We start from the raw sequence: 17,635 nt of genomic DNA on the forward strand, positions 1-17,635 counted from the left end.
ATCCCTCGTGAACGATGATGACGACACTAACAGGATGATGATGAAATGCCACGTCATCAGTTGTCCTAGATCATGGTTGGGGGCTTGGAGAACCGTCCCGAGGCAGGGCCCAGTTTTTCTGACCTCAAGCGAGGGTTGTCGGATGACATACAGGGGCCCTGTGACATTGGAATTTCAGGTAACAAGGCAAAAATTTGAGTGTAAGTATCTCCCAAATATTGCATGGGCTATACTTATACTGAACAATCAATTCATCAGAATCGTTCATCAGAAATTCCAACCTAACGGAGTGTCCTGTATTTTTACTTATGGGATCTGACAAGGCCACCCGGGGGGAAAGAAAGGGACCCCCAGCCTGAGCCCCAAAGCACCCCTCCTGCGGATGCACGTGGGCCCCAGTCTAGGCGCCTCCACTGGCCAGGCGCCCCAATCGATCCCAGAGGGGCCGCTCACGCTTCCGCCCCGCTCAGGCAGCACCAGCGGCGCCCCGAGCGGCCGAGCCCCGCGCGCCGGCCCTGCCGCCCCGCCCTGAGCAGAGGGCGTCGCCCGGAGGGGGGCAGGACAGGCCCGGCGGTTGGGCCGTGTGGCGTCCAGCCGCTCCGTCCCACGGGAGGCAGAAACTCGCTCGCCATGTCGGCTGCGGAGGCGGGGGGTGTTTTCCGCCGAGCCAGGGGCAGGACCCTAGACGCGTTTCTCTCAGGTACTGCCGGCCTGTCGCTCGGAGAGGGGATGACTTGAAGGCTGCGGAACCTTCCGCAGGGGGAACCGTCGGTCTGGGGGCGCGCGCGCCTCCAGCCGGACCGCTTCGGGGGCTGCACCGGGGGGTGGGATGGGGAACGCGGGGACCACAATAGCGGCCTCACCGCCCGCGCTTCGGGCTTCGAGGGGACGCTGTTGAGAGTTGGCGGTGGGGGCCTCGGTGGCCGGGACCTGCCTTGTCTGAGAGAGGAGTCAGGCCGCAAAGGTGCTTCAGAGGAGCCTGGGCTGCGTAGTTAGACGTGCTTTCCTAGCCCTGCCTTGGGCACGTGACTTGGCAGGGCTCGGCCTCAGTTTCCCCACCGGCCCGCGGGGGAGACACAGACCGTGATCTTGTGTGCGGCGCTCCTCGGCGCTCGCCGCGTGTGACATGCGGCTGTTTTTCTGGCCGTGGCTCCCCGGGATGTGTTTTCTACTCCCCGGGCCCGCTTACTTCCAGCAAGTGGGGTCACCCCCCCCCCCCCCGGAATGCGCCCTGTGCCCATCGGGACAGCGGGGCGGGAGGGCAGCCTGGCCCGGGTCAGAGTTCAGTGCTTGGGGTTTGGCTCTCGTCCGCCCCGTGGTAAAAGTGTTGTGGGGTTGGTTGGTTTTTTTGTTTTCCTCCGGGGGAAGCGTGAACAGCTTAAAAGGATTTTTTCTAGGGGCGCCTGGGTGGCTCAGTGGGTTAAGCCTCTGCCTTCGGCTCAGGTCATGATCTCAGGGTCCTGGGATCGAGCCCCACATCCGGCTCTCTGCTCAGCCGGGACCCTGCTTCCCCACTTCTCTCTCTCTCTCTGCCTACCTCTCTGCCTGCTTGTGATCTCTGTTCTTCCAATAATAAATAAAATCTTAAAAAAAAAAAAAAAGGATTTTTCTAACCCAGTGCCCGGCATGGGCTAAATGAAGGTTAGCCGCCCAGCCCTAAGTCAAGAGGTTTCTGGATCCTCCCTGGCTTTTTGCTGCTGCCTGGAGTAAAGATTCCCTCCCAGGCACTCAGCAGTGCCCCCCGGGGACATCCCCCAGAGGCCCTGCACGATCTGGCTCCTGCTCACCTTGCTTGCTTCACACCTGCCATCCATCCTGCCCTTTGCCCTGTTTTCCTGCCACGCTGGTTTTCTCCAAGGCCTTTTTTTTTTTTTTTAAGATTTTATTTATTTATTTGACAGAGATCACAAGTAGGCAGAGAGGCAGGCAGAGAGAGAGGAGGAAGCAGGCTCCCCGCGGAGCAGAGAGCCGGATGCGGGGCTCGATCCCAGGACGCTGGGATCACGACCTGAGCCGAAGGCAGAGGCTTTAACCCACTGAGCCACCCAGGCGCCCCATCTCCAAGGCCTTTCTTTTTCCTCAGCTCCTATAGCTGATCGCTGGGCTGATAGGGCCCTGCCCTGTCTCGACCTTCCAACCCTAGTTAAAGTTCGGTCCCTGGCCGCGTTGTCCTTTTCCGTGGCTAGCCTAATGTAAGAAGCAGGTTCCTCCTCAAGGTCTCTGTCCTAAGACCTCCTTCTTTTCTCTCTCTGCAGCTCTTGGTGGGGAGTGGCAGGGCTCTGGGAGAGCCTGTGGGAGCCCAGAAATATAGCTGTGGCAGATTTTGGAAAATACAGTCTGCAGTAGTGCCCATTTTCTTTAAAAATTTTAATAGGACTTTTTTTCTTTTTCCCCCAGCATGAGGTTTTTGAGATTTATCTGTATTGATGTAAGTAGCTCTAGTTCTCCTGGGCGATACTCTCCTGTAAACCTTCTGTTGCTGGATATGCAGAGTAGCTTCCCCGAGGAAGGGGTGTGTTATCTGGTGGTGAAGGATGAGCAGGATGAGCGTGAGGAGGTCATGAGGCCCTGAAGGGAGGAAAGAGCGCTGTGGACAGTGGGTGGGTGGAACATGTGTCAAAGTCTGCAGCTGGGTGGGTTGGGAAGGGGAAGGATGGGGGGCCGGTGGGGGGAGTAATTGAGGAGTTTTGTCTCTAAAGAGTATGGAAGAGTTTTAAGGTGCATGCGTGAGGAAACCAGGACCCAGATCCGATTTCCATTTTGGAAGGAATCGTCTAGCGGCGGCAGTGACCGCAAAAGCCTTTCTACATCGGAGGAATTTGGGGTGCAATCTGGTTGCCAGCTAGAGCCCAAGGACTTGCCTTGAAGCAACATTACCATGCCCCGCGTTGTTCACTTGGGGTAACCGGAGGTGCGGGGGATTGTGGGGAGGGCTTCTGATGGAGTTTATAGGGAGGGATACGGGGGGTGTCAAAACTTCTGAACCCCCTGGAGTTGCGACAGGTCTGCCAGGGGGTCCAGAGAGTAGGAGAGTCACTCTCCTGGACAAGAACAGGGAGGTGGGGAGAGAGACTGGGAAGATCTAAGGACTGGAGGCTTCCCCTGCTGAGATAAGAGGGAAGGTGACCTTGGACTTCCCTTAGCAGTGGGGCCCACACCAGGTCTCCTTTCTGGGCGGATTGTCCCCAGCAGGAATGCGTGGTGTGGGCCATTTAGCGCAGGGCAAAATTTTAGAGGCCCTGCCTTGGCGGGTCGAGCTTAGAACACCCAGTCAGGTGGGTTCATGTCTCTGGGTGCTGAAGCCCTAGTCCACTGCCAAGGTGCCTCCATTGCCCTCACCTGGTTGTCGTCAAGGGTGCGTCTCCCGTGGGCGCGTCTCCCGTGGGCATCACTGGCAGCTTTGAGAGCTGCTTGTAGAGGGTCCACTGCCAGGCCCGGCCCTGTGGGAAGGTGAACGCGCTGGAGCTGGGAGGGTGGCTCTAGAGGCCGGGCCGGGAGAGAAAGGGAAGCCACTGGCCTTTGCCGGTCTCTCGCTGAAATACACACTGCCGGTCGGGTTTGGTTAACTGGCGCAGCAGAGCCCAAAATGACAGCCGTGATAACCCTCATACACTGGCTCCTCGAAGCCCCCTCCTGAAGTATTGAAAGTTAAGGAAAGCCTGGCAGGTGAAGGGAAGAGTGCTGAGTCTGTTCCGGCTGCTGTAACCGAGCCCACGCCCCGGGTGGGTTATAGACCGCAGACCCTTCTCACAGTTCTGGAGGCTGGACGTCCAAGATCAAGGCGCCCGTGGAAGGCGTGTGGGGTGCAGAGCTGCCTGGTTCACAGAAGACCGCTTCTTGCTCTGCCCTCCCACGGGGGGAGCGGGGAGGGAGCTCTCGGGGGTCTCTTCCAGGAGGCATTACTTCTTCTCACCACGAAGCCTTCCTGGTTTCACCAACACCACATATCATCTTGGGGTCTAGGTTTCAGCGTAAGAATTCGGGGGGCACACAGACATCCAGTGGGTGGTATGAACACCCTAAGACCGTGTCCCCCCCGGGGACGGATGGCAGTGGCAGGACTGCATTGTACTTCTTCAGTATCCTTAGTCATCCGTCCTCTGTTAGCACCGTCAGTGAGGATCCGTCTGCACACACTTACACAGAGTGAGTTGTACTTGTCTCATTTGAGAGGGTTCACATTCCTCAGGCATGTTCAGATACTCATTTTAATTAGGCAAATTGATAATTATATTTCCTTGACACATACCCTAATCAAGACTACTTTCTCCCAGCAAATAATTGTTTTTCTAAAAAGTTGGCAACATCTGTTTTGAAGAAATTCTAAAAAAGGAGAAATATCAAGGTAAAATAGGCATCAAAAATTAACCTTTTTATAAGATAATTTTTTTTTTAAGATTTTATTTATTTATTTGACAGAGAGAGATCACAAGTAGGCAGAGAGGCAGGCAGAGAGGAAGGGAAGCAGGCCCCCTGCTGAGCAGAGAGCCCGATGTGGGACTTGATCCCAGGACCCTGAGATCATGACCTGAGCCGAAGGCAGCAGCTTAACCCACTGAGCCACCCAGGCGCCCCCCAAAAATTGACCTTTTTAAAATTTGTTTTTGGGTCCTAAACTGTTCTTTTTTCCAGTTTTCATTTTACTACCAGAATATTTTCCCCCTTGAGGAATAGGGCTCTTTGGTGGTTTTCTTAAAAAGATGATTTCCCTGGACGTTTTAAATCTCTGAAGCTGTTTCAGAGATTTCGCCAAACCTGAATATTTCTCAGTCCCCTCTGGAAACCCTCTCACGTGGCAGAAAATAATTGGAGTTTCCAAAAACAAAAAAAAGAAACTTGCCCTATCTCTTCCAGGTTTCACCTAAGAACTCTTCTAGACATAGTAGACCTGCAAATGTGTATCCAGGTCTGAACGGGGTTGAAAATACTATAGTTTGAAAAATTGCAACAGATCAGTGAAGAAAATGAAAATGAAATAAATGCTTTTAATTATGCGGTATAGTTAGGCCACACCAATCATCTCTTACATGAGAAGGGCTTCTGTGACCAAAACAAGAATTTTGATTACTTACCCCACCTCAATATCACCATCATCATCGGTCAAAATTAGCATATAAAACGTTCCTGTCCTAACATTTCCAAAAGACAACTTTTATTTTTGAGCGCCCTTTATTTATTTTTTTTTTTTTGGCCTTTCTCTATTTTATAACTTTATGGAGGTACCATAACATTCACTCATTTTAAGTTCACAGTTCAGTGATTTTTAATCAATTTGCAGAGTCGTACAGTGTTGGGATTTTAGAACCTTTGTCTCCCCCCCAAAAAGAAACCTCGTGCCCATTTGCAGTCTGTTCTGTCTCCACTCCCTACACAGGCAACTTCTAGTTTACCTCCATGGCTTTGCCTTTTCTGGACATTTCGTATAAACGGAATCCCATAATCTGTGGTCTTTTGTGCCTGGCTTCTTTCCGGGAACATCATCTTTTCAAGAGTCTCTCCTGTCGTAGTGGATAATTGCACTCTGTTCTTTTTACTGAGTGGTATTCCATGGTACAGGAAACCACATCTTGTTCATCCATTCACCCATTGATGCACTTTTGGACTTTGGCAGACGTTCCCCAACTTGGACACTGGCTATTAAGAATAAAGCTGTTATGGACCTCCACATGCAGATCTTTGCATGGACATACGTATCATTTCTCTGGGGTAGACACGTGACGTTGGAGTTGCTGGATCGTATAAGTAACTACGTTTGACATTTTGAGGAACTTCCAAACTGTTTTCCAAAGCAGCTGCACCATTTTACCACCACTCGGGTACGTGGGTCCACGTTTCTCTCTGTCCCCGCCAACACTTACCACTTATCATCTGTCTTTTTGATTATAGCCAACCATATGTGTGTGAATTGGTATCTCATTGTGGTATTGATTTGCATTTTCTTAAAGGCTAATGAAGTTGAACATCTTTTCATGTGCCCACTGGCCCTTTGTATGTCTTTGAAGAAATATCTTTTTCAGGTCCTTTGCCCCAATTCTAATTGGGTTGTGTTTTTATTGAGTTGTTAAGAGTTCTTTATATATACTGGATACAGATCCCTTATCAAATCCATGGTTTGCAAATATTTTCTCCTGTTCTGTGGATTCTCCTTTTCTTTGCTTGATAATATCCCGTGCAGCACCAGGATTTTTAATTTTGATGAAGTCCAGATTACCACATTTTTCTTTTATCACTTGCACTTTTAATGTCCTAAGAAACCTTTGCCTAACCTTCACAAATTGTGAAGATTGACTTTTGCATTTCTTCGAAGAGTGTTCTAGTTTAAGCTCGTAACATTTAGGTCTAGGTCCATATTGAATTAATTTTTATGTATGGTATGGGGTAAGGGTCTAATTATTAGAAAAAACACTCTTTTTTTTATACTATAGTAGAAACCTGTAGTTGGTCAATGACTAGAAAAAAATTAGCCAAAGAAGGGAATTAAAAAAAAATTACACATTCTTTTAACATTTCCTTTTAATGTAAACGATAAATGTACATTCATTTACCATTCTTTTGAGGTCGGGCCAAGGACTTGTCTTGGAGTATTGGGTTTACAGATGGGCCTGCCATGGAGCCTTTCTTGCATAAACAGCACCCATAATGAATCCTTTCCAGTTTGGGTTTTTTCCAATGGAGTAGTCAGTTAGAAATCACTTGGAAAGCACTCCCGGGTAAAGAATTTTAGGTTTATACTTGCTTTTCCCTCTAATCTTTTACGCTTGTCTCCACAACACCTAATTCAATAGTACTTTATTTTCACGAGCTTGCCTTTTATTGAGTGTTCCTGAAGCGTCTGTCTTAGTTTTTATCGGAAGCAGCCCTTTTTACAATTCATATTTCCCTGGTTTACATATTTCCCTGATTGATTTAAAAATAAGCGCTAGCATGAACAGGTTCGGGGACAACTTCTGATGGATGTGCAGAACAGAACCCTTGAGGGACCTCGGGTGACAGTCCATGCCTTTGCAGAGGGCATGGAGAGCGTTGGTGGATCTGAAGGTTTGTTAAGAGAATGTCTCTTTCACAGAGAGGACTAACTGGCAGCTTTTTTTATTTGTGAAGCATAGGATTTTTCACTTTGCCAAGCCCTCCCAATTAGTTACAGGCGATAGCATGGGGCCCTGGCAACCGGAGCCTCCGGGAGCCCGAGAACCACTGTCAGCCTCTCTCAGGACCAGGTCTGATAGGTAGCCAGACAGTCAGGAAATATTTGTTGAGGGAAAGAACGCCCAAAGTCCCCAGGTACTTGTTTAAAAGAAAAAGGAAAAAAAAAAAAAACCTAGTCACGTTAATGCCGGAGGTTCTTCCTCATTTGTAAAATGAAGGCAGAGTGTTGGCTCGAGTTGTCTAAGGTGCATCCGTGGTTTGACTTATTTCACTTGGCCTCATCTCCATCCGTGTCGATGCAAATGGTGGGTTTTCATCCTTTCTGCTGGCTGAGTAATACTCCTTTGTATACATGGACCGTATCTTCATCCATTCGTCTGTTGAAGGGCATCTCGGCTTCTTGCACAGTTTGGCTATCGTGGACATTGCTGATATGAACATTGGGGTGCACGTGTCCCTTCTTTTCACTACATCTGTATCTTTGGGGTAAATACAATGGACTATTACTCAGCCATCAGGAGGGATGGATGCTCAACTTTTGCATCAGCATGGACGAGACTGGAGGAGATGATGCTGAGTGAAATAAGTCAAGCAGAGAGAGTCAGTTATCCTATGGTTTCACTTACTTGTGGAGCATAAAGAATAGCACAGAGGACAGTAGGAGAAAGAAGGGAAAAATGAAGCAGGAGAAACCGGAGGGGGAGACGAACCATAAGAGGCTGTGGAGTCCCAAGAAACACACTGAGGGTTTTAGAGGGGAGAGAGGCAGGGCGATGGGCGAGCCCGGTGGTGGGTAGTAAGGAAGGCACGGATTGCGCAGAGCGCTGGGTGTTACACGCAAACAGTGAGTCATGGGACACCACCTCAGAAACTAATGATGTACTGCAAGGCGACGAACATAACATAATAAAAAAAATTACCAAAAAAAAAAAAAAAAAAAGAGATGCAGCCATGGTGAAGATGGTGGCTTCATTGACATGAGGGCGTCTAGACAGTTGGTCACACTTGGGCGGGAGGGCCAAGAAGGGAGCGCAGCTCTTCTGGCTCCTGGCCCTTTGACCTTGCCACCGGAACATACTGGAATAGGACGGAACTCTTCTTCTTCTTCCCAGTCTGCTCCTCGTCCTGTCTCCCCCCAACTCCTGTTCAGCCAGAAGCCCAGGAGTCCACCCAGACCTCTCCTCCCCCCTTTCTTCCCACAGCCACCTCCTCTCAACCTCCAGAGCTCACCTGGGTTTTGGCCATCGGTCCCCTTCCCAGCCCCCGCCACTGTGACCCCCCAGCCACCTGCATCTCTGACCTGGACAGTCCCAGCAGCCTTCTGGATCTGTTCCCAGGACAGCATCCAGAGCCATCTCTTTGAGACAGAAGTTGGGCCCGTCATTCCTTTGCCATGGCCTTTCTCTTTCTCTCTCTTTCTCTCTCTCTCTCTAGTCTCTCATTCCTCAGGGAGCATTTTAGAAGAAACCCCTGCTCATCTTCCCATTCACAATTAGGGCCCTTGTTACTTAACTCCCTTCGCTCATTCTTCCTTTACGACCCTTACTATAGTTTGTAGTTGTGTATTTATTCCTGTGACTTTTATGCCTTTTCGTGACTCCAGACTATGAATGCCTGGAGGGCAGGAAGCCCACCCCTAGGACAGCGTCTGGCAGGGGTTGTCACTCAGTGGCCATTTGTTATAGAAAGAAATGAGTAAATGTGATCCCATTTCGGTATCTGCCTAACCCATTGCATACACCATGAAGCCTCGGGACAAAACAAAACAGAAACCAAGGTATTGAATCCATCCGTAGGATCCCTTGCAAACTACCCCGGGGTTCACGCACTGCTCAGAGGTGTCTGTGAAAAGAGGTTCTTGTTACCAGATGGGTACCCTCTCCGGGCCGCATCTGCCCTGGGGAGGGGGGAGGGGGGAGGGGGGCCTTCTCCTTGCATGCAGGGTCTCTGTTAGCCCAGCCTAGTACCTGCAGGGCACCTCTGCCCAGAGACAGCACCTTCTTCCACTTCTCCCCGAAGCACCATCTGGGCCAGCAGCCATCTGCTGTCTTGGCAGGGGAGCATGGCTAATGGTGGGAAACAAGTCATAGCGAGCATCCACCCCAAAAAGACAAACCCCAAATGGAGTTCTGCTTTGGAAAAGCAAGAGAGAGTTTCAGGAAATGTGTGTGTTTCTCCCCTCCGCGCGCCGCACCCCCCCACCGCTGCTGTTGTCTAGAATAGCATCGGGCAAAGCTGGTGATGCTGAAAGCCACCTGGCCAAGGAGCCCTGGCCTGTCTACTTTGCTCCTTCTCTGAAGGGTTGCAGATAACGATTTTGGCAGGTCCTTTATCCCCGAATGGCAAGCGTGGCCGCCAAGCTATGACTCAGAAGCTTTTGTGCGTCTCACAAACCACCTTTGGATGCATTTAGGCAAAGAAAAGAGAGGTTGGATGAATTCAGTTTGCTACTTAGGGAAAGCAGTATGGAGACTCTGAGGCTCTTGCTGTCGAAGTTAATTATTTAGGGGGAGGAGGGGGCCCCGAAGGGCACTATTTTTTTTTTTTTTTTTTTTTTTAAAAACAGCTTCACACACCATACAATTCACCCTTTTACAGGGTACAATTCAGTGGCACTTTATCTGTTCACAGAATTGGGCAACCATCACCACAGTCGCTTTTAGGACATTTTCATTACCCCAGAAAGAAGCCTGGCACCCCTTAGCTGTCATGACCGCCCTCCCCACCCCACCCCCACCACTCCAGCCCTGGGCAGCTGCTCGTGAATGGCACTATTAAATGGGGCATAAGATCTGGCAGCTTTAGGGTCAGGACTTTTGGATGGTTGGACCAGAAAGGGTCCCAGAGTGGTGAGGATTGCTTTGCTACTGTTGTTGTTGTTTTTAACCCCTAAAATAAGATTAGTCCCTGGAGGAGATGAGGGGAAGTGCTGAAGACACTGAGATCGTGATTCACTGGGCAGATGGCTCCTGGGAGAAACCGCAAAAATCCCATTTCGTTGGCATTTGCCCTTGAGCCAGGAAGCCTCCCAGGAGCTGAAAGGCTCCCCGTCTTCGCCGTTCTCTATCCAAAGCAGTCGCCCCAGTATGTGAACGGAAGGATGTCAGAACGGAAGCCTGTAATTGTGTGTGTTCGTGTGCCTGTGTCTGTATCGTCTAGTATTTTCTGCATGCCCTGTGAGCGGTGCGGATTAAATAAATGGGAAAGGTTTTGGTGGCTTCGTCTCTGCTCAGACAGGGGTAGGAGTTACCGTAAGTGAGAGTTCCGATCCTAGAAGATCAGGCTTGACTGCTTACAAGTGTGCTTATGGCGTGTAAATGCTTTATGTGTCTGCGCTCAGTCATTGGTCACAGCAGCCCTTCTTGGGGGTAGCCGTGTTCCTCTTACTTTACGGATGAGGACACTGACACCCCGAGAGGTTAAGAATTCTTAACCTGGTCATGTCACATGGGATTGGAGCCTGGCCTGCAAGCTTCAGAGTTGAGGCTGCCCTGGGACCCCATGAGGGCTTTGGGAGATGGAGACTTTAGGTCTTCCTCAAGCCCACATGTGCCAGCCTGATCTCTCCTCTGCCCTCCATTCCCGCTTGCCTCTGGAGGCAGGGTCCTGTCCTTGCTGTGCGCTCTGCCTGGGGAGCGTCCCCACAGCCACTCTGTGCCTGGCTCTCATGTCGCCTCACGGCTCTGTCCATTGCCAGCTCCCAGCCACCTGTCACCCTGTCCGTGATCGCTGTGATTGCTACCGCGGTGGTAACGAGCATAGTGTGCGGCCAGCTTAGGGGTTGAGCTGTTCATCATCCATCTCCCCACTGTTGTGTGAGATCTTAAGGAATGGGACCTGTGGCTTTGCTCACTGTCAAGTGTCCAGTGACGAGGGCGGGCCCTGTCACATGGCGGGTGCTCAGAACAAGCTCGCTGAATGAGGGAAGAGGGGACCGCTGCTGGAATTTCAGTCGTTTCTGTGCCCTTCTAGTCACATGGAGGCATGTGGACCCACCAGTCCCAATTCCTGCCTGATTTTGAGTCAGAGACGTCAACAGGAGCCCAAACACTGAACTTTAAACAGTGTAGCGACGTGCGGTTGTAGTGATGGGGCCTGGTTTGGCAGACTGCTTGCTCATCTGACTTCTTAACCAGTATCTTCCGAAGCGCAGACGAGATTTAGGAAATGAGACTTTGCTTTATGAGAATTAAACTGAGAGCCATTTATCATTGTTTCGCACCTTGAGCCGTTTGAGGTAGCCTGTGCAGGAACCGGTTTGGCGCACCAGGAGAGCACAAGCTGTCCCAGTATTGGGTGGAAATTAATGGCATGACGGACTCGCGTAGGCCTTTTTCTGGTTGCGTGATGAAAACAGTGACTCATTTGCTTGTGGGGGGCGCATTGATTACAATTAGCCATCGATTAACTGGTAATAGCAAAAGGATCAATGAAATTTCCAATTCTTGGTCTATGGTAAGAAGTCAGCTTTCATTGAGGGGGACGGATATGCCTGAAAGGTGTAAGAAAAATAAGAGAGAGGCAATGTATTGACAGAGACAGATTTCCGAAAACAGGTAGTTCCCGATGTGAACTGCAAAGAACAGTTGTCATCCGAACCTCTGTCTTTTGGGCAGGATATCAGCACATAAACAGTCTCGAAGGAAGGATTAGTAGCAAGGCGTGTGAGTTTTTAAAGGTTTTTAAGATTCTTCTCTGTGTATAGTTGCTTTGTACCCAGTAAATGCTAAAAGAAGACTCACGGGCCTTTACTGTCTGTGGTTTAATACCACCCAAATCCACTGTCTTTTTATTCCTCAGTGTTGAAAGATGGTTTCTATGACAGTCTCTCTCAGTTAGCAGAAATCTGCAAGTGGCCAGATCCTGATACTTTCTATACAAGGGCTGAATCAGATTCTTTTTCCTTTCCTTTTCTTTTTTTTTTTTTTTTAAGATTTTATTTATTTATTTGACAGAGAGAGAAATCACAAGAAGGCAGAGAGGCAGGCAGAGAGAGAGGGGGAAGCAGACTCCCCACTGAGCAGAGTGCTGATACGGGGCTCGATCCCAGAACCCTGAGGCCATGACCTGAGCCAAAGGCAGAGGCCTAACCCACTGAGCCACCCAGGCACCCCCTGAATCAGATTTCTAAGGCCAATTTTTTTTCTATAAAAATATTTTAAAATTGGTTTAAATTTTTATTTTTATTTAAACAAATTTTTTGAAGATTTTATTTATTGAGAGGGAGAAAAGAGAGAGAGCACAAGCGAGTGAGAGTACAAAAGCAGGGGGAGGGAGAAGCAGACTCCCCGCTGAGCAGGGAGATGTGAGGCTCAGCAGGGCTTGAGGCTGGAGGCTTGCGTGGGGCTCCATCCCAGGACACTGGGATCATGACCTGATGCACTGATGCACATCGTGACCTGATGGGATCATGACCGAAGGCAGATGCTTAATTGACTGAGCCAGCCAGGCGCTCCTGATTTAAATTTTTAAAAGCTAAATTTTAAAATTTGATTCAGACTATGGTTAATAAATTACCATAATTCAATATGTATGATAATATAATAAATAATATTTACAATAAATACAGATAGACCATATATATTATATATATAATATATATCTGACATCATTTGGACAGTCCTAGCTAGATAGGTCTTCTCTACAGTCTCACCTGTGACCACCTGCCCTGAGGGTCAGGGCTCTGGGGAATAATAGGCCTGGTTCTGCCCTTCAGGACTTGTTAGACCTCAAGCAGGATATTTAACCTTGACCTTGCTGAGTTTCTTCTTCTGGAAGCAAAATGGAAGCACTACCATAGATATTGCTTGTCACCGCACATGTCCACAGGGTCCCATGGTGCATGGGACCAGTCGCGGATCACGGTGAATTTGAGATCACATGCCCCCTTCGAGGAGCAGCTGGTGCTCGGCACAGCCAATCAGCATCCTCCAACTGGGCCTGGTTTGGCTGGATTCTCCAGGAGAATCCAGAAAACCAGGTATCTGTATGAAACTAATGAATTTAAAATGTTGGCAACAAATTCAAAATTTTAGAACCATTATGTGGGCCAAACAAAACACCCCTGCTGGCCAGACCGCAGCCAGAGGCCTGGAATGTGAAATTTCTGGAGAGGATCACCAGTTGGCATCCCATAGAAGGCGGGTGTTCTGGGCTCTCGCCTGTCCCCTGAGTCAGCCCGGTGCTGTTGGCAGGGACTGGGAGCATCACAGCCTTCTGGGGAAAAGCTCTGGGCCTTGCCAGCGTTATCTTTGTGTACAATCTTCTTATTTACCAAGATGTTCCATTCGAAGGAAACCTTTTGGAGATAAAAATGTCTTTATGGCGGTGGACAACTTGCAGGCGGGCCTGAGGCACATTCTGTCTCCTTGATGGCTCTCTCCCCTCCAGGCCAGCCCCCAGCATGGAGATTCTGAACAGTAGAAGCCTCTGCTCAGTAACTGTGTGATCTTGAACTTGAGTATAACTAAGATCCCTAGTCAGGCCTCGGTATCCCCTTTTGATTAAATAAGGGGTTTAGTCATTCTGCAAATCCCTCCCACACTGAAAATGTCCAGTGGTGTAGTGGGAAAAGGCTGGCTTCCATAAGGTAAGCCTTCAGCCTCCCTGGGACGGGCAGTAATCAGTGGGCTCGCTCGGCTCAGTCCGGGAGGGCCAGTTGTAAGTGGTGTGGTTAAGGATGAGATGCTAGGCCTTCTTTCATAGCACGCTCCGTGGCAGACAGACTCGCAGATGGTCCCGGTGATCCCCGCCTACTAGTATCCATGGCGTGGGTGATCTTCTGCTGTTTTGAGCGTGGGTTGGCCTACCAACTCGATTATAGTGAACAGAACACAGCAGAGCAATGGGATATCACTTCCATCACCATGTTTGCTAGCGGACACTCTCCCTTGCTGGCTTTGATGAAGCAGGTTTCCATGTTACGAGATGCCCTGTTGGAGAGGCCCACATGGCAAGGAACTGAGGGTAGCTCCTGGTCCACAGCTAGTGAGGAACCTCGTCAACAGCCCCGTTAAGTGAGCTTGGGAAAGCAGATCCTGCCCCCTGGGAGTTTTCCTGTGCAACCTCAGCGCTGGTGGACACTTTCCTTGGGGCTTGGGAGAGACCAGGAGCAGAGAACCTGGCTGAGTCACTCAACATCCCCAACCCTCAGACTCTGAGATCGTCAGCGTGTATTGTTTCAAGCTACTACATGTGTGTTCATTTGTTGTATAGCAATAGATTGCTAACACGCCATCCTGGGAATTTGTTACAAAAATTAACATTGAAAAAATTCAATTCACTGTGGACATTCTTATTTATAGAAGACTGAAGGTGTTTTCGTGAAATACCTGCAGGCTTTATGATGTATTAACGAGGTATTAATAGTGCGTACTCTGTAGACATTAACGGAAGTTTGTGTCAAATGTTTCAAAAGATCATAGTCTTGTTTTGTTCCATGTAGGTCAGAAATGAGGTCTTCATTTCATCAACCTCACTTGAAGCTTTAATGTATTCATTCTGCAAGTACTTGGTTTATCTCAGAATTTGACCTTGGCCTTATCATATCACCAGTTAGGGTCCCTGACTGTGTTCTTTTATCAGTTTTGCAAATTACGGGGCTGGACACAGACAGGGACCTAAAAATGAATCTGAACATACACAAAACAAAAATAAAACCGAACTCTCCCCCCCCCCTCCCAAACATCAGTAGGAACATATGCAAAACAACAAGTCCTCCAAGCCATTATTTTAATTTAGGGAAACAAGAATCACTTTGCACCTGTTTCTGATCAAACCCATTTAAGCAGTTCCTTGATTATTTATAGGTCAGTGCTTTTCAAACTTGGATTTGCATACCGATCATGTGGGCATCTGTTAGAAGGCAGACTGTGCCTCAGTAGGTCTGGGCTGGGCTTGAGATGCTGCCTCTCGAGCAAGCTCGCAGGTGGTGATGCTGATGCTGATGCTGGGCCAGAGGCCACACCTTGAGGCCTAAGCTGTAGACCCAGCCCCACTCCTCCCAGTGCAGTGGGCTTCACTGATGCCCTCCTGTCATATGCAGCTTCTCCCTTAGCCTCCACTTCCAACACTTCTGCTCATTTCTGGGGGGTTATCAGGCCTTTGCCATTCAACCAAGCAGTCCCATAGTTAAGTTCTTCGACTAGGAAGATAAAAACAAACAAAAAAGCTTGCTGGATGCCCAGGTGTCTTTCTGATTTTCCATAATAAAAAATGCTGTGATTGTGTATTGGGGTGCTTTGGGAGTGACCTCAGCATTCTGAACTTCTGTGACTCCCAAGGGCCAGAACCGTGTTCTCAGGGAGCCTAAAGAAAGCTGGCCTGTGCCAGGATCAGATGCATGCTCCGTCCTGCAGGGGAAGGCACAGCAAGGTCTCCCTGGCTCTCACAGGTGTCATCTAATGCCTGTGACCTACCCTGGCTGCGACTCTGGACTTGGGCAAAATAGTGTAAGGCAAGCGTGGTTAAGCATTCGCTTTCATAATATTTTGAGGGATGGGGGAGGTGTACATTTACAGAAGATTCCTCCCTCTGCAGCTCAGCACCAGAAGTCTCAAATACCCGTAATTCAGCCTTGATTAATACTAAGATGAGACTGAAGACCACGAGCTTCTGTAGCAGAATTTTAAGAGGACCCAGGTGCTCTTGAGAAGGCTGGGCTCCAAGTCAGCACCTTGCTCTTAACGACATAGATAGGGCAGGTGGAATAGTGATATGTGAGCTGGCATTTATTTCAGGTCAAATCTATTTATTTTGTACCCTGTCATCATAAAATTGAGATTCTGTCTTAAGATTTTACTAAGTGAACAAATAATAAGGAAAGATTTATTTTAATACCCCCAAGGACTATTGACTTTTTGAGACGATGACTGTTTGTTGTAGGGAGCTATATTCGTTAAAATGTTTGCCATGGAAAACGATTCATAAATTCTGTTGGTCATAGAAGATTGGTTTACGTGCCAACCTTGGAGTGACGATCACCTCCCTGATCTGGTTCTGATTAATTTACCTGGTTTAAGTAGCTCTGCACACTGCCTCAGAAATAAGAATGTTGCTAAAAGCTTCCAGTGTAAAACGGTTATTATGCAAGTAAAATAAATGAATAATGCTAACAATTAAATGTAAAACACAAATTGGAGTCCTGTTTGTTTTTTGTTTTTTTTTTTTCATGACACCAGCCTTCAACTCTTATAGAAGTCTTGCTGACTCTCTATCTTTAATGCCGGATCTCTGAGTATCAGTTATTACTTTGTAGCAGAGTTCCCTGAAACTTGACAGCTGGAAACGGCTGTCTCACAGGTTCTGTACAGATCTGAGTCCTGCCTGGCAGGATCTTTTTGCTGTAGGGTCTCCCACTGGGTTCAGGCACAGCGTCAGCTGGGGCTGTGGTCTCATCTGATGACCCGACTAAGGGAGAGCCCTTTCCCAAGCCTGCTCACGCTGTTGTTGGCAGGATTCCGCTCCTTTTTGGTTGTCGCGTGGAGTATCTCTGTTCTTCACGGGCTGTTGCCTCCGTTCCTTACCATCCATGTTGGCCTCTCCAGTAGGTGAGTCACAGCACGGCAGCCTTGACCTCTGAGAGAGAGAGAGAGAGAGAGAGAGAGAGCGAGCGCAAGATGAAAGACATGGTCTTTTTCTAGCCTAATCTCTCTATCTCTCTTTTTAACTATTTTATTAAAGCATGATTGACATATAAAACGCTGTAATATTTAATGTGTTCAGCCCCATGAGTTTGGGGATCAGTAAACCATCAGTAAACCATCAGAAACCATCACTGCCGTCAAGGTCATAAACAGACCTATCTCTTCCCAAAGTTTTCAGCAACCCCTTGATAATAATAATAATAATCATTATATTATGATATAATAATTGTAATAATTATAATTTTGTGTGTGTGGTAAGAGCACTTAACATAGATTCTACCTTCTTAGCAAATTTCAAGTATACAGTACAGTATTGTTAGCCGTGGACGTTATGCGGACAGGAAGTCTCCAGAACTTCTCTATCTTGTAGAAATAAAACTTTGTACCCTTTGACCATCACCTCTGCCATTTCCCCCTCCTCCCAGCCCCTGGCAACCACCACTCCACCCTCTGCTTCTAGGAGTTATTCACTCTTTTAGAACCCACATGGGGGTGAGACCAGATAGTATTTGTTTTTCTGGGGCTGGCTTCTGTGGCTCAGCCCTCTGAGTTCACCCATGTTATTTCAGACGGCAGGCTTTCCTTCTTTTTAAGCCTGAATAATATGACATTATCCAGATGCACCACATTGTCTTTGTCCACGCATCCATCGAGGTACGTTTCGGTTGTTTCCATGTCATGGTGTGGCCTCGTCCCTGAAGGGACATCCCATCACCGCATCCTGCTTATGAGAACCAGGTCTGTAGGTACAGGCCAGGCTCACGGGGAGGGCATGGTGTAAGGACATGAATACCGCAATGCAGGGCTCTCCGGGGCCTTCTCCGAGTCTTTCTGCCGCGCGTAGC

General features: G+C 48.6%; 1 protein-coding gene across 4 annotated transcripts in view; it reads left to right on the plus strand.

The window, feature by feature from the left end:
• The first annotated feature begins 507 nt into the window (after positions 1 to 507).
• CPPED1 (calcineurin like phosphoesterase domain containing 1) overlaps positions 508 to 17,635 on the plus strand; it is a 99,633-nt gene continuing 82,505 nt past the window's right edge. Inside the window, exon 1 of one of the 4 annotated variants that reach the window (XM_059415296.1) lies at positions 508 to 700. In XM_059415296.1, coding sequence (XP_059271279.1) covers positions 631 to 700 — 70 coding nt within the window. In that variant the 5' untranslated portion in view covers positions 508 to 630. The remainder of the gene's footprint in view (positions 701 to 17,635) is intronic. The other 3 variants (XM_059415293.1, XM_059415291.1, XM_059415292.1) reach the window with 3 other exon arrangements.

This window comes from Mustela nigripes, chromosome 11 (genome assembly GCF_022355385.1).
Source record: "Mustela nigripes isolate SB6536 chromosome 11, MUSNIG.SB6536, whole genome shotgun sequence".
Taxonomy (NCBI): domain Eukaryota; kingdom Metazoa; phylum Chordata; class Mammalia; order Carnivora; family Mustelidae; genus Mustela; species Mustela nigripes.